The sequence below is a fragment of the Heterocephalus glaber genome, unplaced genomic scaffold (genome assembly GCF_053883595.1).
Source record: "Heterocephalus glaber isolate CG9 unplaced genomic scaffold, H.glaber_assembly_v1.0 deba00001733, whole genome shotgun sequence".
Lineage (NCBI taxonomy): Eukaryota > Metazoa > Chordata > Mammalia > Rodentia > Bathyergidae > Heterocephalus > Heterocephalus glaber.
The window spans coordinates 983,860-1,007,376 of NW_028258444.1; the positions used below are offsets into that span (position 1 = coordinate 983,860).

General features: G+C 38.1%; 1 protein-coding gene across 2 annotated transcripts in view; it reads left to right on the plus strand.

Annotated features, from left to right (window-relative positions):
- Mrps35 (mitochondrial ribosomal protein S35) overlaps window positions 1-23,517 on the plus strand; it is a 51,629-nt gene that overhangs the window by 17,010 nt on the left and 11,102 nt on the right. For both annotated transcript variants that reach the window (XM_021252093.2, XM_004874681.4), the window contains exons 6-7: window positions 11,912-12,021; window positions 14,526-14,595. In XM_021252093.2, coding sequence (XP_021107752.1) covers window positions 11,912-12,021; window positions 14,526-14,595 — 180 coding nt within the window. The remainder of the gene's footprint in view (window positions 1-11,911; window positions 12,022-14,525; window positions 14,596-23,517) is intronic.

A 23,517-nucleotide genomic window follows, 5' to 3' on the forward strand; every position in this document is an offset into this window, starting at 1 on the left:
TCTGTTGTGATTTTGCCTTTTTAATTCCTAATTGCATTGGTGTTTTCTTTACTTTTTTTCATTAAATTTACTGTTTTATTTTTATTTTGTTTTTATTAATAAATTTTATTTTTCTATCCCATTCCCCTCTCAAGTCCCCTCCCTTTGTACAAAAGCTTTGTTTCCATTTTTCCATCTATTTTCAGTTTCTTTCTTGTCCCTTCTTCCTTTCCCCCTCCCTCCTCCCTGTTCCCCTTCCCATGTGAACACTTTCTTCCCAGTTCCCAGCATCCATTATACATCTCAGTCCTTAATTTCCACATTCAGTTTCTCACACCAGAGAAACAATGTGGTATTTAAACATGTGTGTAGTTTAGTTCACTTGGGGTTCAGTCTCTAGGTTCATCCATTTAGCTATAAATATCTGAAGCTCATCCTTCTGTATAAAAAAACCCACATCTTCTTTATCCACTCTTCAGTTGATGGGCATCTGGGCTGTTTTCAAGCCTTAGCTATTATAAACTGTGCTGCTATAAACATGGGTGTGCATATATTACTGTGGTATCATGCTCTTAATTCTTTTGGGAAGGTACCAAGAAGGGGAATAGCTGGGTCAAATGGAACCTCTAGTTTTAGTTTCTTGAGAAATCTCCACACTGATTTCCACAGTGGTTGCACCAGTCTACACTCCCACCAGCCGTGGAGAAGGGTTCCTTTTTCCCCACAGCCCTTCCAGCATTTGTTGTTGGTTGATTTCTTTCTTTCTTTTTTTTTTTTTTTGGTACCGGGGATCGAACTCGGGTCCTTGCATTTGCTCAGGAGGCGGTGAAACCACTGAGCTAAATCCCTGGCCCATTGATTGATTTCTTGATAGCAGCCATTTTTTCTGGAATCTCAGCGTTTTCATTTGCATCTCTCGAATGACCAGTGATGTTGAACATTTTTTCATATATTTATTTGCCATTTCTAACTCTTTATCTGAGAAGTGTCTTTTTATTTCAGATGCCTATTTTTGTTTTGTTCTGTTTTGGTACAGGGGATCAAACTCAAGACTTTGTGCTGCGAGGTGGCGGCACCACTGAGCTAAGTCTCCAGCCCTCAGATGCCCATTTTTGCATTGAGTCTTTAAATTGGGGGCATCTGAATTTTTTTTTTTTAGTTCTTTATATATTCTAAATAATAGTCCTTTATATGAATAGCTGGTAAAAAATTTTTTTTCTTCTCTGGATTGTCTCTTCACTCTGTTGGTGGTTTCTCTTGCCATACAAAAGGTTTTTAATAAGATGAGTTTACAGTTGTTGATTCTTTGTAGTATTTCTGGGCATCCTGGGTTTTGTTCATGAAGTCTTTGCCTAGTCCTATGTCCTCAAGCGTTCTACCTGTTCTCTCCTCCAGCAGATTTAGTGTTTCTGTTTTTTTTTTTTTTTTTGGTACCGGAGGTTGAACTCGGTACCTTGTGCTTGCGGGGCAGGTGGCAGAACCACTGAGCTAAAATCCCCAGCCCTAGTGTTTCTGTTTTAATATTTAGATCTTTGATCCATTTTGATTTTAGGTTCATGCATGGTGAAAGATAGGGGTCTAGTTTTTTGGCATGTGGAAACCCAGTTTTTACAGCACCGTTTATTAAAGCGGCTATCTTTCAGTGAAGGTGTTTGGCTTCTTTTGTCAAAGATAAGGTGCTTGAGTATGTCTGGAGTTGTTTCTGCATCCTTTAGTCTGCTCCATTGATCCTCGGGTCTGTTCTTTTGCTGGATTATCCTTATTTTTCTAGGACCTTGAGGTGAATCATTAGGGTATTTATTTGGGACCACTGTGTTTTTCTGATGTGGGCATTCATAGCTGTGAATTTCCTTCATGGGTCTGCTTTCATTGTGTCCCTTGGGTTCTGGTGTATTCTACTAGCATTATCATTTGATTCTAGGAACTAAGTCTTCCTTGATTTCTTCTGTGAGCCATTGATTATTCAAGACTGTATTGTTTAATTTGTACCTTTACAAAATTCCTGTGCTTTCTTTTGCCATTGATTTCTAGTTTCATTGCCCTATGATCTGATAATATGCATTGATAATTTTCTTTTGTATTTACTTAAGTATGTCTTATGGGCTACCATGTGGTCTACTTTAGACAAAGTTCCATGTGGTGCTGAGAAGGATGCATATTCTGTTGTTGGGTGGAACCCTCTGCCCATATCTATTAAGTCTATTTGTTCAAAAGTTTGGTTCATTTCTGATATTTTATTGTTGCTGTTTTGTCTAGTTGATCTGTTTGTGTCAGTAGCGTGTTGTGGTCCCCTACTACAATTGTGTTGATGTTTTCTATTTTTTATGTCCAGTAGTGTTTGTGTGTTTTAGGGGGTTGTTTAGTTTTGTGATAATTTTAGACAGGGTCTCTCTTAGACTCTCTCATAGTACTTGAAGTCACTATGTAGCCCAAGCTGGCCTCAAACTTGGGCCAATCCTCCTGCCTCAGTCTCCCAAGTGCTGGGATTACAGGCATGTGACACCATACTCAGCCAATAGTGTTTATTTTATGAAGTTTGGTGTGCTATTGTTCAGCGCATATGTGTTTATAATTGTTATGTCTTCTAGTTGAATTGGTCCCTTAAGAAATATGTATTGACCTTCTTTGCCTCTTTTGATTAGTTTTATCTTGAAGTCTGCTTTGTCTAAAATTAGGGTAACTATTCCTCCTTGTTTTCATTTTCCTATTGATTGCATGGAGAGTGGAATTTTTGATGCAGAAGGGAGTGATTGGAGCACTGACTTCTATAAGTGGACTTTTTTTTCCCCCTTTGATACCAAGGATCGAACTCAGAACCTAGCACTTGCCAGGCAGGCACAGCGCCACTGAGCTACATCACTGGCCCTGGAGAACGGAATATTGTTTTTTATCCTTTGCTCTTTAGTCTATGAATTTCTTTTTGGATTAAATGTGTTTCTTGTATACACCATTGGTATCATTGGATTTTTTTTCTTGATCCATTCTGCCAATTTGTGTCTTTTGGTATTGGCTTATTCCTGTCATTATATTATTTTCCTGATAATGATTCTCTTTTTCCTCCTTTTATTTAACCACTGACCCTGCCTGCTGTATTCATTCTGTTAAACTTTTTTAGTATTGTTGATTTTATTGTCTCTAGAATATCTGTGAGAATTTTTTGAAGTGCAGGTTCAGGTCATGAGTTTCTGAAGGTGCTCTATGTCTTGGAAAGACCTTATTTCTCCACCAATTTTGAAAGATAGTTTTACAGCATCAGTAAGTTGGTTGGAAGTTTTTTGTTTGTTTTTTTGGTACCGGGGATCAAACTCGGGTCCTTGCGCTTGTGCAGCAGGCAGCAAAACTGCTGAGCTAAATCCCCGGCCCTGGAAGTTTTCTTTTAGGGCTTAAAACACTTCATTACAAGCTCTCTTGGTCTTTCAGGCTTGTTAAGAATTTGCTATAATTCTAATGGGTTTACCTTTGTAAGTGATTTGTTGCTTTTCTCTAGTAGCTTTTAATATTTTGTCCTTGCCAGGTGTGGTGACACATATCTGTAATCTCAGCACACAGGAGACTGAGACAGGATCATTGTGAGTTCAGGGCAGCATGGACTACTTAGTGAGTTCAACATCTGCCTGAATTGTATAGTGAGTTCCTGTCTCAAAAGAAAAAAAAAATCTGTTCTTGTGTTGAGCTTCTGGGCCTTTGGCTATGATGTGTTGTGGAAAGGTTCCTTTCCGACTGTGGCTAATTTAGTGGTCTGTATGACACCATATATCGGTATGTCAAATTCTTTCTCCATATTTGGAAAGTTTTCTGCTATTATTTCTGTAAATAGGGTTTTTATGCTGTTTGTGCTGTCTTCGGGTTTTTTGCTAATTCCAGTTAATCTTAGTCTTCTTTGTGTCTTCAAAAGATGTTGACTCTGGGCCAGGGATTTAGCTCAGTGATTTCGCTGCCTGCTGCGCAAGCACAAGGACCCCAGTTCGATCCCTGGTACCAAAATAAAAGATATTGACTCCATTTTTCATGTTCTCTGTTTTTAAGGTATCTCAAAAGTAATTTTTCACCTGACATCAGCCCTATCTTCTAGTTCTAACACTATCTTCTAGTCCTAACATCGATCCCTTCTGCTGCCTATACTTTCAATAGAATCTTTCATCTCCTAGATTTCTGTTTAGTATTTTTTTCATGGTCTCTAATTCTTTGCTAAACTGGTCATTCATGCTTTGTAATGTTTTGTTTGGTTCAGCTAGCTTTTTCTTTTTTCTTTTTTTTTTTTTCGGTACCGGGGGCCGAACTCAGGACCTTGTACTTGCGAGGCAGGTACAGTGCTGCTGAGCTAAATCCCTGGCCCTACAGCTAGCTTTTTCTTAGTGTCTTCTGTAAACTCACTGATCATTTTGTCTGTTGAGTCCATTGTTTAATTATATCTTCTTTGGGCTTGCCAAGCCCTTTATTCATTTTTTTCTCTTGTATGATTTCATATAATTCCAAGCTGTGTGTTTCTTCATTTCCTCCTCACCATTTTCCCATGGATCAACTCTGGCAGTGTTGGGAATTTTGTGTCATTGTCTTCTCAAATTTTTTGTGGTGAGTATTGCAGGTTGATTATACTGGAAAGACTTTGTTGCTAGTATGGAGATCTCTTTAGTTAGTGTCTGCTCTTCATTAATGCCCTCTGGCTGTGGATAACCTATAGGACTTTGCTTCTGTCCCAGAATCAGACCACCTCTGTTTATTTGGGAGCACAGGCTATAGTGTATTTGGCCCAGTACCCAGTTCTACAGGAATGGGTCATTGTATTGGTAATGACACAAAGGCAATCCAGATACTGGCATGAAGAGAAAACCAATTAATAGCAACAGCTAATCACTAGGTATGATGACACATGCCTGTAGTACCAGCACTCAAGGGCTGAGGCAGGATGATTGCCATGAGTTTGAGGGTAGCTTGACCTACAGAGTGAGTTCAACTCTAACCTGAGCTATATAGCAAGATTCTGTCTCAAAAAACCAAAGGAAAAATAAAGAACTAATAATAGGTACCATTGTACTACCCCAACCATAAGAAAAGAGATCTATGATGATAATATAGATAAAGAAAAAATATTCATGTACCATAAATATCTACTAAATGCAACAACTATAATAAGATTAGAAAAGAATTGAGCAATAATAGTATGAAGGTAATGAAATACCTAAAGAATAATAAAGCTTCATGATTATACTAGTAAAAATAGAAGGGTGGGAAATAGGAGAGTGAAAGAGGTAAACTTTGAAAAATAAAGGAAGAAAGAGAACTGAGATAAAAGATCCTATTAACAAATAAAAAGGGGGCCTGGGGATTTAGCTCAGTGGCACTGCGCCTGTTTTGCAAGTGCAAGGTCCTGAGTTTGATCCCCAGTACCAAAAAAAAGAAAAAAGAAAAATGAAAAGGACATTAATACAATTAGGTAAAAACAATAGGAAAAAAAAGAGAACAAACTTTAAAAGAGAAAAAAAGATGAAAAATCCCCCCCCATAAAGCAATGAAGATTTAAAAAAGAAACTAGTTCACAAAAATTCCTTTGTGTTTTTGAAAGAGTAGTTTCTTTCCAGAGTGTGTAATATTGGAATCTAAGACCTATTTTATTTCTATTCTCTTGTTTTTGCTTGTGGATGCTGGAATCCTGCCCATCCTTACCAACTGGATACGGTCAGTCCATGGTGTCCACCCTGAGGTTGTAGTCACTCCAGCAGTTCCCAGTCTCCATGCCCCTCTTTGCACCCTGAGTTACAGCTTTCTCCCACTGGCTTCATAGGCCCCTCTGTCCGTTTATCCCAGGCTGTGGCAGTCATCCAAGCCCAGGCATATCCTTGTTCTCATTGGTAGATGGGGAAAACAAACAGACCTCTTAGTTCTGTGTAGGACATATGCAGCAGTAAGGGGGTTCACACCAACCACTGAACTTAGGCAAGCACTTTCAAGACCCTGCCCCCTCAGAGAGCCACACATGATCGGCCTGTCTGTGTCCTTCCTGGCCTGTGCTTAAACTTCTCATAGAGGTCTATGTCAAACCCACACCCTATCCATAACTATGTTATGTGGCTGTCTCCCAACCAGTCAGTGTAATAGGGTGTTATGGTTTGTGTCTAGATGTCCCCCCAAAGCCCCATGTGGTCATAGGTGGGGCTTTTCAGAGGTGGCTAGATCTAGGGTATGATGCTGGGATTAGATGTGTGATGCTGGGATTAAAGTTTGGCATAGTTCTTGGTGTGGATAATGGGAAGGCCTATCCTGGGTGTGAGTGGCACCACCCAAAGGGTGGGTAGCCTGGAAGGGATAAAATGGAGAGGCAGGCTCCTGCTGCTGCTTCACTACTTAGCTGCTTTAATGTCTTCTGCCCACCATGAACTGTTTCTCCTCTGTGATGCCCGTCTACCATGCCACCCTGCCTTGGAGCCAGCTAACTATGAGCTGAAACCTCTATAAAATAAACCTTTCCTCCCTTAACTTGTGAGTGTTGGGTATTTTGTCTCAACCGCAAGCAAGTAGCTAAGACACAGGGTAACACAGGAAATCCTGTAATATAGTTGTCTATAGTCTTAAAACAACCCTTTTCCAAAATGGGTCCTAATTAAACCCAGTGCATGGTGCACTAGAATTTTTTCTTCAACTCTAGCCTGCATCCAGAAATCACTTTTGGGGTAAAACCCCATGGTATTGTTGCATTTTACAATAGTCATGGGGTTTTCTTGGGGCCAGTGCTGCTGGCCCTGTCAGTTATTTCTCCCTGGAGCTGCCAGCCCTCTCCAAGTTTACCTTGTGTCAGCAGACAGGTTCCCCTCTCTGGGAGTCAGGGTGAGCTTTCTGGCTGCTTCATTCTTTTCTGTGTGTTGTGTTACATTTCTCTGTTGTCAAGATATCTCAGTTCCAGGTCCCAGAGAGGCTATATTTTGCTGCTGGTCTCTACTCTGCCATTTTTAATCTCTCCAGGAGTCACTTTTTTTTTTTTTTTGGTGCTGGGGATCGAACTTGAGACCTTGAGCTTGCAAAGCAGGCGGTGGAACCACTGAGCTAAATCCCTGGCCCAGGAGTCACTTTTTATATCACGCTTCCTTCCTGTCCCATTCCTTGCCAATCTGAGATCATTCATTACTGTGCTGTAGCTCTTCTGAACGACTCACACTGCCCTTATGGACTCTGTCCACTCTCGTAGCTGTCTTTCGAGGCTCAGTGAAGGTGTTGTGGGTGGTGGTGTGTAGGTAAGGGTGAAATAAAGCATGACTAAGGTAATGCAGTGATGGTAACAAATAGGACTAAAGTACTATTTTGAGATACTCAGAGTTTTAAATTCAGACAAGTAAAGTGATACTGTTTTCTCATTGGTTATAAAAGTAGTTTGGAATTAAAAACAATTTATGGCTGGGCGTAGTGCGACCTACCTGTCATCCCAGCACTGTCAGAGGGTGTAGCAGTAGGATCAAAAGTTAGCCTGGCAACTTAGCAAGACTGTCTCAAAGAGTGAAAAACAGGCTGAGGACGTAACTCAGTATGAAGGCTCCAGGTTCAATCCCCAGTACCAGGGGATGCAGGACGCTTAGCTTTTATATAAGACTTTACTTTAAAAGTGCTTCTTCCTTAAGTCTCATTTATTTCTGACAAAAATGCTGTGAATTAAGTTGTTCGAAGAAACTGAATCTCGGAGATGCAAAATGATTTCTTTTAGGTCACATGCAGTGGCAGAGCTAATCAAACCTAGTTTTTTTCATGAACTTCCAGCTTCCTTTAACCGTACCATATTTACATGTAAGGAAAATATTTCACATTTCTTCATTTATGTATCTCTTTTTGTGTTAAAATATAGGCAGTTGAAGATAGACACATATATGTAACCACAACCTCCTGTAATTTGAAATGTCAGCATTATTTGGGGAATAATGTTACTAGCACAGTATCTACTATTTGAAAAATTGCAACTTAAAAAAAAATCTAAGGATTCTTTTTGAATTTTGGTGAAAGACTGTCCGCACAACCTTGAAGTCAGTCTAGGTTAAGGGCTACAGTTTTGCAGTGCCTTCAAGTGCTAGCAGGTGGCATGTGTGTGCCATGCAACTGTTTCTGAAATACAAGTTTCTGGTGTAAGTTCTGTATGGGTTTTGGACATTAAAATGTTAATGTGAATATGAGTTTTCAAGCAGTTATTGCTGCCACTTTTTTGCCCATCTCTTGCATAAAAAGCTAGAACATTTACATTATTATTAAAAAATTTAAATGTATTATTAACATTATTATGATTTCATTAAAGGGAGTTTTTTAAAAAGGAAAAAAAAATCACTCACTATTCATTTTTATATGCTATTTCTATATGTACATATATTTGCACAATCATAATAATACAGGTACATCTTGTTATTTTCTGGAAAGTAATTTTACACAGTATTGTGAGTAACTAGAGTTAGTAGAAAGCAGGTTATTTTATCTATCACACTGTTAATCTGATTGTTGGTGCATATTTTTTCCAGAGGATAGTGGTAGTTTACAGTGTCTGCAGCATGTGAACATGGTCTTGGATTGACATTTAAAGTCAGTATTCTTACTACCTATGTTCTTTTTGAGTTTATTTGTATTTATTTAATTATTTTCTATTTTCTCTTTCAGAATTATAAAAAAAACTATGCTTTTTAAAAGCAATATATTTCTCTTCTCCTCTCCCCTCCCCTCCCCTCTTCTCTCTGCTTCTCTTCTCTTTCTTTCATCCAGGACCTTCACCCTAAGCTGCATCCTTAGACCTTTTTTTCTGTTTTATTTTGAGATAGAGTCATGTTAAGTTGTCCAGGCTGGGCTCTCCCTGATATATGGGAAATATTTATAACTCCCAACCTACTACATGTCTAGACACACCCAAGTTCATGTTCTCTAAAATCGAAGAATGAATTCTAAGAGCAACAGAGGTTGAGTAGGAAGAGCTTACTGAGAGGAAGATAGTTTCTGTCTGAGACAGAGACAGGAGTCCCGAGTGGGTGGCTGGGGACCTCACTTCTTAGGGGTATTTTATTGCCCAAAGCCACGAGGTGAGGCAGGTACAAAGTGGGGCAAAACTATAGTCAATAAGATTGCAAGTAGTCACTTAGGTAATACTGATCTGATGGACAATCACAAGGTGGGTATGAGGTGGGACAAAACTAGAGTGAGTCAATAAGATAACAAGTACAATCACTTAGGTAATATTGATTAAATCAGGATCAAATGGGAAGCAAGTCATCATAGTAAGCATACATGGAACTCACAGGATTTTCTGAGAATGGATGGGTCAGGAACCTTTCCTGGAAGGAATCGGTTAAGGTGTTGGTCCCCATCCAGGTGATTGATACCTGTTTAGAATATTTGATAAAGGTTTGTTTGGGTTTTTTTTTGTTACTGGGGATGGGGATGGCACTAGCATCAAAATGACACATGCAATTACTACATCATTAAGAAAGGAAGCCACAAAGCCTGTGTTCAGGCTCACTTTTGTAGCAACTTCGTTTCTAGAGAAATAACTCAGGGTCCCTTAATCTCTTCCAGTGGCCTAAGGATCTCTCACTAGTACACAGGTCCTCCAAACACAACTCTGAGGACTAAGATCCCAACACATAAATCCTTAGGGAAGAATTCAAACCATTCCAAATCATACCAAGCACAGATTAATTTTCCATAGAAAGTATTGAGAACAAGAAAGACTGCTTAAGGAAGAAAAAAGTTTGAAGTCAATCCCATCTCATTCTTGTCTGTAGCTTCAATAACCCTGCACTACCCTCAGGACACTATGACACAGTAGCCTATTTATCTGCCCATTTTCTCCAATGAGTTGCAAACTTCCAGAAGGAAAGAAAATGTTTATTTTCTTTTTCACAATGGCCTAGCACTTAAAAGGCATTCAATAGACATTTGCTGAATGAATAAATTTTAAAAAGTGCCAGGTATGGTGGTACACACCTATAATCCCCACCACTCTAGGCGGCTTGAGGGAGGAGGGTCACAATATTGCCGGGCCAGGGAGTTAGCTCAGTGGTACTGTTGCCTGCCTTGCAAGTGCAAGGTCCTGAGTTCAATACCCTGTACTGCAAAAAAACCCAATACTGTAGATAGCTAAATTAGATACATTATAAGTAGGGTCTGGCCCTCAAGGGAGCCAGCACAGAGGACAACCATGGCTGGAGACACATTCACTGAAGTTCAGGCTTCTAGAGAAGAGGAAGGACTACACCCAAATACTTCCCCTAGGGATGTACAGCAGTGATTAATATTCTAAATACGAGGGCCGGGGATTTAGCTCAGTGGTTTCACTGCCTGCTGTGCAAGCTCAAGGACCCGAGTTTGATCCCCGGTACCAAAAAAAAAAAATCAAAAAATTTATCTATCAGTTAAAATGTATATGAGCCTGCTGTTGTCATATAAGTAGGTTTTCAAGCTAGGAATATACTTTCTTTGATAGGTGCTATTCAAATTTTATATTTCCTCCAGAGTTAGTTTCATTAATTTGTCTTCCAAGGTACTTCTTAGAAGTTGTCAAATTTATTTCAAAAAGATTTTTGTAATATGCTTTCTATATCCTTTTAAATTCTTTAAACTCTGTGGTAATGTCTTCTAGATCTTGATATTGTAATTTTTAAAATGTTTAATTGGTATTGTGTAATAGGAAGAAAAGGTCTAAAGGAGCAGGGGAAGTGGGAGGGATAGGGGAAAGGAAAAAGGGGAAAAGAAAATATATGAGAAAAGGAAAAAAATGGAAACAAAGTCTTTGCAAATAGGGAAGGGTAGAGGCGGGTGAAGGGAGGGCAAGGGAAGAGGAAAAAAATAAGAACCAAGATACTCATGTAAAGGTACAATATCCCATTGATGAATGTAACTGTATTTTATACCTAAAATGTACCAATAAACTTAATGGGAAAAAATAAAATAAATTAACCTCTTCATAAAGTGTCCCAGCTTTAAGGGAAAGAAAAAAGTGAAAATAAAAGGAAAAAATGGAAACAAATCTTTTGTACATAGAGAGGGGAGGGGTACTGAGGGGGAAATGGGATAAAAATAAATTTTATTTTAAAGAAAAGTTCCCAGCTTTAGTGTTTCACTCTGCTAACTAAAACTGGTCTAATACAATGCTTTAACTGTATCCTGGTGTCAAACCTATTCATCAGTACACACAATACCTTCAGCCTATGTCATAGTTACGTGCAAATTAAAAAATACATTAATCTAATTCAGTATTTCCCAACATATGTCTTAAGGATGACTAATTTCATGAACCTGAAAGTGGGATGGAGGGTCCAATAAATTGGAGGATCATTTACATATCAATCCTACAAAGTACTCCAAGAAATATTATTGTAAAGAATTCACTTTAACTCAGTGTATCCTAAATATATTCAATAGAAATAACCGTTTTACAAAAAAAAAATCTTAGCCAGTGAAGCTAAATTTTTAAAAAATGTTGAACTGAATTACTTCAAATGCTTTGACCCTTACCTAATGCAGTATTCTAACCTATGAGAGATACCTGTAGCTTTTAAAGAATAAATGTCCTTGAACCCAGTTGCAGTGATACAGGTTTCATATTTCCATGGTAGAAATTTATTAAAGATACTCGATTGTATCATTTATTTCTATAGTACAGCCTTGCTAATACAATTGAGTTTAAGTCTATTGGTGCAAAATAGCACCATGATTTCACTTATTTAAGAGATATCATTTGCTTTTTCAGGAAAGGCACAAGCCCAGAACTTTCAAAGAATTTCAAATAGTATGTTCTGTTCCCTCTTTGTTTTTCTTTCCATAGGTAAAATGAGACTTCATAATGCTTGCCAAACTGCTAACTCTATATAGGAGGGAGTTTGAAAAAAAATTTTTAATGGGTTTAGTGTTAATATAGATAACATTGCTACTTTTTTCATTAAATTAGGTGATGGAATTTGTTTCTTATATTTTTAAGGTGAAACTTTCCAGTTTGAATTTAGATGATCATGCAAAGAAGAAATTGATTAAACTTGTAGGAGAACGATACTGCAAGACTACAGATGTACTCACCATCAAAACAGATAGGTAAAGAATAAAAAATTGAACAGACTGGCCTTGTGCTTCTTTATTGCCCTCCAGTTCCCTGGTAATCCTTTTTAGAGAAATTATATTGACAATAGAAGTAGCCTTTTATTATGTCAACTTATTTGAAGAAGTTTTCTAATTCAAGTTTCAGTATCCTCACACAACCTACTTTTTTGTGTGCTCTTTATGTATGCAGGGAGGCTTCTCAGTTATTGTTTTGGTTTGTTGGTTCTTTTGTTTTGTTTTGTTTTGTTTTTTGAAACTACTCACTGTAGTCCAGACTGGCCTTGAACTCTCTGTGTAACCTAGGCTGGCCTCAACTCAATGATTCTCCTTAGCCTCCCAAGTGCTGGGATTATAGGTAGGTACCACCATCTACAGATTTTTAGTGTTATTTTTAATACTAATTTTCATATATCCATGTGTATAAAATTTGGAAGATGTTAGAAGACAAAAATATGCTTTGCTAGTGATTAATGCTTAAGTAGTTGAGGTTTTTGTTTGTGTCCTTAATTGGCTGTGTGATTCTAGAATCAGGCAATATCTCATTCCATAAAATAGAACAAGTTTTCCTTTAAACAGATTTTTATAAAGTGTGTAAGTCTTGTACTTTAAAATTATTAAATTATATATGTGGAACTTTTATCATGGCCCTTTTGAAGAAGCTTTTTTTTCCCTTGCAGGGGATCAAATTCAGGACCTTTCGAGGCAGGGGTGGTGCCACTGAGCTAAATCCCCAGCCTAAGGCCCTTTTGTATATAAGTACAATTTTAGAGCTAAGATAGATATTTCCAAAAATAGCATTAACTGTATTATATATGAATTTATAAATTAGATTAGTTTTATTTGATTGAAAGAAGGGTTACTGGCATGTTTTTACTAAATAATTATTTTATTTTTAGAATGATAGTTTAGTTGTTTTTAAATTGTCAGAGTATAAAAGACCTGACTTTACAGAAAAATGAGTCAGCACATCTCCTCTTTTTCCTGCTAAGCCAGTTCCAAAGCATTTGGAAGTGTCCAGATGGATGAGATCTTCATCCTGAGTCTCAGTACAGAAAAGGAACATGTGTACATAGACATGGCAGTGGTGTGGAGGCAATAAAAGCATAGGCACCATAGCTTCTGATTGTTACCTTATAGAAGAAATAGATTAGGAATAGATTAGAAATAATCCTTTTACTGTCTTTAGAAAATGCCAGATAATATTATTGATTTTTTACTTTTTTCTGACTTTAAAATACCTTTAAAATGTTATTATTTGAAACTTTGTGTTTGATGATGTTGCCTTTTTTCAAGATAAAGAAGTATCACTATGTTTATCTTTTATGGTAGCAACTATTGAGCAGAGGACTGTTAACTAAACACAAGTGGGCTTTTGTTGTTGTTGTTTTGAGACAGGGCCCTCCTGTGTAGTTCAGGCTGGCCTTGAACTTGTGGTCCTCCTGCCTCAGTCCGCCAGTTGCTGGGACTACAGGTGTGCACCACCATGCCCAGCACAAGTGGACTAATAAACTTAGGAATAAACAGCATAGTTAAAGTCATTTGTCATGTAATTGTTTTATTTAATGTTTAAAGAATTTAGAAGCAGTTGCTTCTTTCTTTGCATTATTTTACTATCCTAGAACCTTAACATGCTACTTCATATATATGTAGAAGTTTTAACTAATTTTAGGATATTAGTTCCACTTTAAATATTGCACCAACCATATAGCATTGTGTATAATATAGCTTATTTTTAGAAGAATCAACTTTGGGGGAATAAAGATTAACCTTCAGATTCCTAGCTCTTTTTCTTTTCTTCTTTTTTTTTTTTTTTTTTGGTACCGGGGATCAAACTCAGGACCTTGCACTTAAAAGGAAGGCAGCAGAACCGCTGAGCTAAATCCTCAGCCCTATTTTTTTATTTTCATACAGGGTCTTGTTCAGTTATCCAGGCAGGACTTGAATTTGTGATCCTCCTACCTCAGCCTCCCTCAGTTCCAAGATTGCAATTGTAGCCATGCACCTGGCTTGTCTCTTTGGGTTCCGTGCCCCTTCTCCTTTGGAGACCATCTCACTGTGTTGTCCAGGCTGTCCTCAAATCCTGGACTCATGTAATTCTCCTGCCTCAGCTTTCCAAGTAGCTGGAACTACAAGCACATAACACAGTCCGCAGTTTATCTATTTTTGTGTTTCATTCCCCGGCCTGTTTTTTAAATGAAGTCATTAGGTATGTGTGTGCAAATTCTTAGCACTGAGTTGGTAAAGGGAACTTGAATTGAACACAGTCATATTAAAAATGCCATGCAAGTGTTATCATATACAAATAATCCCTTAGTAATGAAATCAAAGGTAAAAAACACCAGTGTTCAGTATCCCTAAGTTGTGAAATATGTAGTCTATTCTTTCATTCTAAGAATTTTTCTAAAAGCAGAATTCCTGATAATATATTGTATGCTGTGCAAATTCTTCTATATACTGAATTTCTAGAATTGTGACTTCCTCCCTCTTCTCTTTTAAAGATGCCCTTTAAAGAGGCAGAACTATGATTATGCACTGTATCTACTGACAGTATCATACCATGAATCTTGGGTAAGTGTGTGTGAATGTTTAATGATTGTCAGTGTGATTTAGATGATGTTAACTTTCAAAAAAAATTCTGTGACAAGTAGTCATTGAGTATTTTGTGCACCACCAAATAATCTAACATGTATGAAATGTCATGTTTCTACTGTTATCAAAAATGAGGATCTTGAAATAGATTATTCACTCCACTGTAGAACCATGCTGAAATATGCCTAAAACATTTTCAAACTCATAGTTTCTGTCTTTCACTGGAAATTTTGGAATGTTTTACCTTCTTCCCCTCTAGTACTGGGGACTAAACCAGGGCCTTGGTTATGCTAGGAAGCACTCTACTACTGAGCTACATTCCCAGCCTTTTTTGTTTTATTTTGAGACAGAGTCTTGCTAAGTTGCCCAAGCTAGCCTCAAACTTGTGATCCTCCTGCCTCAGTCTCCCAAGTAGCTGGGATTTTATGCATGTGCTCCCACACTTGGTAAGTTTGGTTTTCAGGCCGGGGATTTAGCTCAGTGGTTTCGCCACCTGCTGCACAAGCACAAGGACCCGAGTTCAATCCCCGGTACCAAAAAAAACCCTGAAAGGTAAGTTTGGTTTTTTATTTTAAGTGAAAGTTCTCAATTATGGAAGAGTAGTTAATCATTTACATAGCTTGACAATTTATGATTTATCTTGTTTTGTAAAACTTTGTACAAAGGCCTTTTAAATGCCTCTTAAAATCTGTGGTTAGGGGCTGGGGATTTAGCTCAGTGGTTCTGCCACCTGCCTTGCAAGCACAAGGACCCAAGTTCAGTCCCCAGTACCAAAAAAAAAAAAAAAAGTGTGGTTAGACTGGGCATGGTGGTACTTACCTATAATCCCATTACTCTGGAAGGCTGAAGTAGGAGGATCACAGACTTGAGCCTGAGCAGTCAGTGACTTAGTGAGGCCCTGTCTCAAAATAAAAATAGAAAAAGGATCCCAACATGGCTGATTAGGAAACTCCAAGGAGAGAGATTAGCTAATACAGGTATTCAGAAGTGGAGGCGACAGTCATACCCACATAGAGAAAATTAACCTGAATGAGGAATCCTCTAGATAGAAACAAGTGTCTGGGTTATTGAAAAAGGGATCTACCACTGGCCTTGCCTGTGCGCCCCCCCTACCCCCCCTTATCCAGCAAAGCAGCACCTTAGAAGTGGTTCTAACAGCTTGAGGGAAGGAGACAGAGCTGCAGAGGCTGGGCTACAAGGATAGGCTCCCTACATAATCTCCCTCTTCCTAGGAGGAGGAGGGTGGGAATAAACTGCTTCCTCTTCCTAGGAAGCCTAGAGTGGGAATAAACTGCTGTTGCCTCTAGGGACACTGCAAACTGTAATCAGAGAAAAGGAGACAGCAACACAAATACAGGCAGTCTCTCCTCATCTTCCCAAACACCAGGGAACACTGTGTCCCTGCAGCATCCTACCCACCACCCAATGTCTACAAGGGAAGCCCCTAGCCCTAGGCAGAGAGAGGCTGAACACTGTAAACTGTGAGCACCCTGAAGCCCAGTGGCAGGGAACTAGGATAGATTGCATCCCTGGAGATGCTAGGAAGGTGAAGAAAATCAATGGAGCCAGTCCAGAGCAAGTGCTTTTCTTTTATTTCTCCAAACTCTGGTAAGATCCAAGGCAGTGGAAATCCTGTCCCAACACTCACCATCCTGTATGGGCAAAGGAGACTCTCTGCCAAGGGTGGGGACTGCACCAACTTCTGTCGGTTGGAAAGCAGTGCTTTCAGGTCAGGGATGGATTAAAATGTAACACAAAGGAACAGGGAGTTGCCCAGGGCAGAGTGTTTCTGAGTATATTCTGGGGATAAGGCCCCTGCAGGCATTTGCCCGAAGGCTCTCTCCAGATTTGCCCATCAGCAAGGGTAGTGGGAGTTACTGGAGAACCAGGTGTCCTTCACATCCTTTTCTTCCCAAATTAATTGAGGTTGTCAGGTCTTCTGACAGAAACAAAGGTCTGCACTTGGCCACACCCAAATCACAGCTTACAACCAGGCAGCGGGTCCTGAAAGACTTAGCAGCCCTCATCACCCCCAGGGAGGTGGTAAAGCAGACCACAGGCAGGGGGAAAACCTTCTTGGCTGCCTGCAAGGACAGTATTACTACAATCAAAAGAAATGTGTGGACGCTTGACTTTATGGTACAGTGGCCACCTGAGGGGTTTTTTGTTTCCTTGCTTATTCGTCCGGATTCACGCTTTAGATTTTTTTTTTGTTCTTTTCTTTGGTTCTTGCTTCTTTATCAATATTATTTTTTATTTTAATGTTTTTATTTTTTAAGTATTTTTCCTTTATTCTGTTCTCTCTAGATCTTTAGTTTTTCTCTTTTTAACTGTTTCCTTTTTATTCTTTTTTCTTTACTCTTTCTCGTTTTCTGTATTCCTTTGTCTTCCCTTCTTTACATTTCATAGAATATATATTTAGGAGGTACTTATATATGTACAAAAGAAAATAATGGATCAGTGCTTTAATTTGAGTGGCAAATAGAGTACAGAGGATCATCAAGAAGATCATACACCCTGACCAAGTCGGATTTATCCCAGGGATGCAAGGATGGTTCAACATACAGAAATCAATAAATGTAATACACTATATTAACAGAGTCAAGGACAAAAACCATATGATCACCTCAATCAATGCAGAAAAAGCATTCATGATAAAAACCCTGCAGAAAATTGGAATAGAGGGTCTTTATCTCAACTTGATAAAGACTATCTATGAAAAACCAATAGCTAACATCATACTAAATGGTCAAAAACTGAAAACCTTCAGGCTAAAATCAGGAACAAGACAAAGATGTCCACTATCACGACTCCTGTTCAATATAGTTTTGGAAACGTTAGCCACAGCAATTAGACAAGAGAAAGAAATAAAAGGAATAAAGATAGGAAAGTAAGAAGTTAAATTGTCATTATTTGCTAATGATATGATACCTACATTTAAGACCCAAAAAACTCCACCAAAAGAATTCTTGACTTAATTGACAGATACAGTAGAGTAGCTGAGCACTAGGTAAACACTCAAAAATAGTAGCCTTCTTGTACACAAATAACACTCACTGAGAAAGAAATTAGGGAAACCATCCCTTTCACAGTAGCATCCCAAAAAATGAAATATCTGGGAATCAGTCAAACGAAGGAAGCAAAAGACCTCAACATTGAGAACTACAGCACTCTAAAAAAGAGATCGAAGAGGATATAAGAAAATGGAAAAACATACCTTATTCCTGGGTAGGAAGAACCAATATAGTGAAAATAGCCATACTTCCAGAATTGATATACAGATTCAATGCAATCCTGATTGAAATTCCAGCAGTGTACTTCACAGACCTTGAGAAAACAATCCAAAAATTCATTTGGAACCAAAAGAGACCTAGAATAGCAAAAGCAATTCTAGGCAACAGAGACATGGCAGGGGGTATCACAATCCCAACTTGAAACTATACTACAAAGCCACTGTGATAAAAACAGCATGGTACTGGCAAAGAAACAAACCAGAGTATCAGTAGAATAGACTAGACGATACAGAAACAACTCCAGACATACTTAGCTACCTCATCTATTTTGTTTTGCTTTTTTGGTACCGGGTATCGAACTCAGGACCTTGCGCTTGTGAAGCAGGTGGTGGAACCACTGAGCTAAATCCCTGGCCCCTGCCTCATCTTTGACAAGGAGCCAACAATCTTCACTGAAGGAAAGGTAGGATTTTTAATAAATGGTGTTGGAAAAACTGGATTTCAACTTGCCAAAGATTAAAACTAGACCCATGTCTATCACCATGCACTAAACTAAAATCAAAGTGGATTAAAGATCTAAATATTAAAACAAACACTAAACTTGCTGGAAGATAAGTTAGGTAGAACTCTTGACATTGGCATAGGAAAAAACTTTATGAACAAATCCTCAGCAGCATGGAGCTAGCACAAAGAATCAACAGTTGGGATCTCATCTTATTTAAAAGCTTCTGCACTGCAAGAGAAACCACCAACAGAACTAAGAGACAACCTACAATGTGGGAAAAAAATTTTACCAGCTGTTCCTCAGACAAAGGTTTGCTATCTAGAATATATAAATAACTCAAAAAAATCATGCCCCCAAATTCAAAGACCCAATTTAAAAATGGGCATCTGAAATGAACAGACATTTCTTAGACAAAGAAGTAAAAGCAGCAAATAAACATGGGAAAAAATGTTCAGCATCACTGGTCATTCAAGAAATCCAAATGAAAACAATGCTGAGATTCCACATCACCCCACTAAGAATGGCAGCTATCAAGAAATCAACCAATATCAAATGCTGGTGGGATTGTGGGGAGAATGGAACCCTTCTCCATTGTTGGTGGGAGTGTAGACTGGTACAACCACTGTGGAAATCAATATGGAGATACCTGAAACAACTAGGATTAGAAGTCCCATTTGACCCAGCTATTCCTCTGCTGGGTATCTTCCCAAAAGAATTAAAAGAACCATACCACAGTGATACATGCACACCTGTGTTTATAGTGGCACAGTTTATAATAGCTAAAACTTGGAAACAGCCCAAATGCCCATCAACTGGAGACTGGATAAAGAAGATGTGGGTTTTTCTTTTTAATAAAATGGAGTACTACTCAGCCACGAAGAATGAGAAACTAGAGACATTTATAGCCAAGTGGATGCACATTGAGGCCATATTCAAGTGAAATAAATAGGACACACCTATAAATACTGAATGGTTTCTCTGGTGTGAAAAACTAAAAGGATCAAAATGTATATTTGATATTGTGACATAAGAAAAGCTCTAAAAAGAGTAGGGGAAGTGGGAGGCGTAGGAGAAAAGAAAAAATAGGAGAAAAGGGGAAAAAAAGTCTTTGTAAATAGGGAAGGGTAGAGGGGGTGAAAGGAGGGCAGGGGAATGGGGAAAAAATAAGACCAAGATACATCATGTAAAGGTACAAGATCCCAAAGATGAATGTTACTGTATCGTCTACCTAAAATGTACCTGTAAACTTAATGAAAAAAAATAATTTGAGTGGCACCGTTCATGCATGTAGTAGGTAACCCTTAACAGAATTGTGGTTAGAGGATCCAAACAAAACTGACTACAAATATATTAATGGTACTGACAGCTTTAAAGCTTTCTTCAATTTCTCATTACATTTCTCTCCCCTGCAATTTTCTTCCCACCTTCAAAATTATCCTCTTAAAGCCCCTCAACATTAACCCTTTATAATGCTATAAAAATACCTCTGAGTTTGAGGTACTATTTTTACCTACTAACATGTATCTTACTTCCCTTTCCTCTTACTGACTTACTCCCTTCCTTTTCTCTTTCCTCTTTTCTTCCTTTTCGCTCTACATCCCAGATTAATTGCGAATAGCACTGTAGTCTGTAAGGGGCACTAATACAAGATCAAATTGTTAAAACAAGTTGTAAAGTATATGATTCATGGTTGGATATGTGGACACTGTTATATCCGGTAGAAATTCTCTACCTACAAGAGAGTGACTGGATCTGATCTAATTAAACTGAATAGACAAGATCATATCACAGGAAAACAGAAAGTAACTAAAGAGTTCATCATACCAACATTAAAGTATCTTCTCTCTGTTTGACATCATCTCTCAGCACAAAAGTAAAACGGAACATGACAAAAGAAGCAGCACAATGCCTCCAGAGCTTCTATTCATAGGGTGGAAAACAGTATTTCCTGCACCAAGACCCCCGAAAACAAAGAGAGGTAGCAGTCTTGTTCTCAGATACAGACTTCGAGCTAAAACTCATCAGAAGAGGCAAAGAAGGTCACTATATATTATTAGTAAGGGAACAATTCAATAGGAAGACATAACGCTTGTAAGTATATGTGCACCAAAATGCCGGTTCAACCAGCTTAATAAAACAAACACTACTGGTCACAAAACATTAAATAAACACCAACACAACCATAGTAGGGAACCTCAATACCCCAATTTTACAAATATATCAACTAAACAAAATTAGAAAATAACCACACCATCAAATAAATGGACTTAATAGATGTCCTAGAGTGTTCTACTCTACTGTAACAAAAGAGACATCCTCAGCAGCACAGAGAACTTTCTCCAAAATAGATTACATATTAGTCTACAAATTGTGCTTAAATAAATACAAAAGAATAGAAATTATCTTATGTATACTATCAGTTCATAGAACACTAAAACTAGAAATCAGTGGCAACAGAAACCACAGACATTTTACAAACATTAAATATCACTCTCCTGAATACTCAATGAATCAAAGGAGAAATTAAGTGAAGAAATTAAACCATTCCTAGAATCAGTGATACTGCCAGGAAAATGCACCAAAACCCATGAGACACAATGAAAGGAGTCCAGAGAGGGAAGCTTATAGCTGTGAATGCCTATATCTGAAAAACAGAGTGAGTACAAATACATAACCTAATGATGGACCTAAAGGTCCTAGACAAGAATAATCCAAACTGAAAACTAAGGAAGGAAGGAAAAATCAGAGATGAAATTGATTGAAAAAACAATACAAAGAATCAGTGAATCAAGGAGCTGATTCTTCAAAAGAATAAACAAAATAGACAAACCTTTTGCAGAATTCACAAAAGAAAGATCCAGTTGTGGTGGCCCATACCTGTAACCGCAGTACTCAGGAGGCTGAGGCAGGAGGATTATGGCAAGTTCAAGACCAGCCTGGGCTATATGTTTTGTTCAAGGCTAGCCTGAACTACGTAATGAGACACTGTCTTAAATAAATAAACAAAAATCAGAAGGAAAGAACAAACCTATATCAATGCAGTTGAGAAAGGTAAAAATAATGGACACCACCAAAATCTAGAAGATCATTAGTAAGTACTATGAAAAATTTGTAGTCCAGCAAATCAGAAAATCTAGAATAAATGGAAAGATTCCTAGACATATGAATTACCAAAATTGAATCAAGAAACCAAAAACCCTGAACGATCCCATAAGAGACAATGAAATTAAGACAGTAATAAAAACCCAACCATTTAAGAAAAGCTAAGACCTTATGAATTTGCTACTCAATCTATACGAACTTCAGGGAGAATATAACATCAGTACTCATCAAACACCTTAATGAAATTGAAAGGGTGGGAGTACTTACAAACTCATTCCTGGAAGCTAGCATTCCCTGATTCCCAAACTGACAAAGAGCCAACTGAAAAAAGAAAACCACAGGTCAGTCTCTAATGAACTTAGATGCAAAAATCATCAGAAAGATCATGCATCATGACCAAATAGGCTTCATCCCCGGTATGAAAGGATGGTTCAACATACACATATCAGTGAGTGTAGTACTTTACATAAAAGCAAGAACAACATATCACCTGATCATCTCAATAGTTTCGTCAAAGGCAGAAAAATCCTTAGACAAACTGAAACATCCATTCATGATAAAAACCTTACAGAAGGACTTTATCTCAACATGATAAAAGCCATTTATTTATTTAGGTACCGGGGATCAAACTTGGGTCCTTGAGCTTGCACAGCAGTTGTCGAAACCACTGAGCTAAATCCCCAGCCCGATAAAAGCCATTTATGATAAACTTTTTATTAAACAGGGAAAAGTGAAAAGCCTTCTCTTAAAATATGGAAAAAAGACAAGGATGTCCACTAATACCACTTCTGTTCACTATAGTACTTGAAACATTAGCCAGAGCAATCGGCAAGAGAAATAGCCAGGTGTGGTGGTGTATGCCTGTAATCCCAGCACTCATGGGCCAGGGATTTAGCTCAGTGGTTTTGCCGTCTGCTGCACAAGCGCAAGGACCCGGAGTTCAATCCCCGGTACCAAAATAAAATAAGGGCTGGGGATTTAGCTTAGTGGTTTTGCCACCTGCTGCGCAAGCGCAAGGACCCAAGTTTGATCCCCGGTACCTAAAAAAACCCAAAAAAACAAAACTACAAAATAAAATAAAATAATCCCAGCACTCAGGAGGCTGAGGCAAGAGATCTCTGCACAGCAAAGGAAATAATAGATTGAGACAACCTTAAGAATGGGAAAAAGAATTTTGCTAGCTACTCCTCTGACAAAGGAGTAATATCTAGAATTTATAAGAACTCAAAAAAATTGCATTCTCCCCAAAATACTCAGTCCAAAAATGGGCTACTGAAATGAATAGCCACTTAAAAGAAGTATAAATGGGCAGTAAATACATGAAGAATGCTCAACATCTCTGGCCATTAGAGAAATGCAAATTGAAACATTGAGATTATATCTTACTGCAGAAAGAATGGCTATCATCAAAAAATAACAAATGCTGGCACAGCTACAGGGGTGAAAAAGAACCCTTCTACATCCTTCTGCTGGTCAGAGTGTAAATTGGTATAGCCATTATGAAATTTAGTATGGAGATGCCTCAAAAAAACTAAAAATAGAAGTTCCATTGGATCCAGCTGTTTCCTTTCTAGGTATCTTCCCCACCCCCAAAGTTAAAGGTATCATACCATAATGATACATGCATACGTATATTTATGCAGCACAACTCATAATAGCTAAATCTTGGAAATGGCCTATATATTCATCAACAGACAAATGGATAAAGAAAATGTATTTATACATATTGGAATACTACTGTGCTATAAAGAAGGATAAGTTGGAGTCATTTATAGAAAAATAGATGCACCTTGACACCATAATGTTAAGTGAAATAAATCAGACACATGCTTAAATATTGTGTAACTTCTCTTAGGTAGGAAACCCAATGTATAAATGCAGTAAGTCCCATTTGAGTTCCAGACTTTCACAGGTATATCGTATAAGACTCACTATGTCAAAATTGAACAAATTCGACTTATATATGTTTCCTGAAGCTGAACTCCTCATGAACAAATCAGAGACTTAAATGTAATTTTTTTTTTTTGAGACAGAGTCATGCTGTGTAATTTAGGCTGGCCT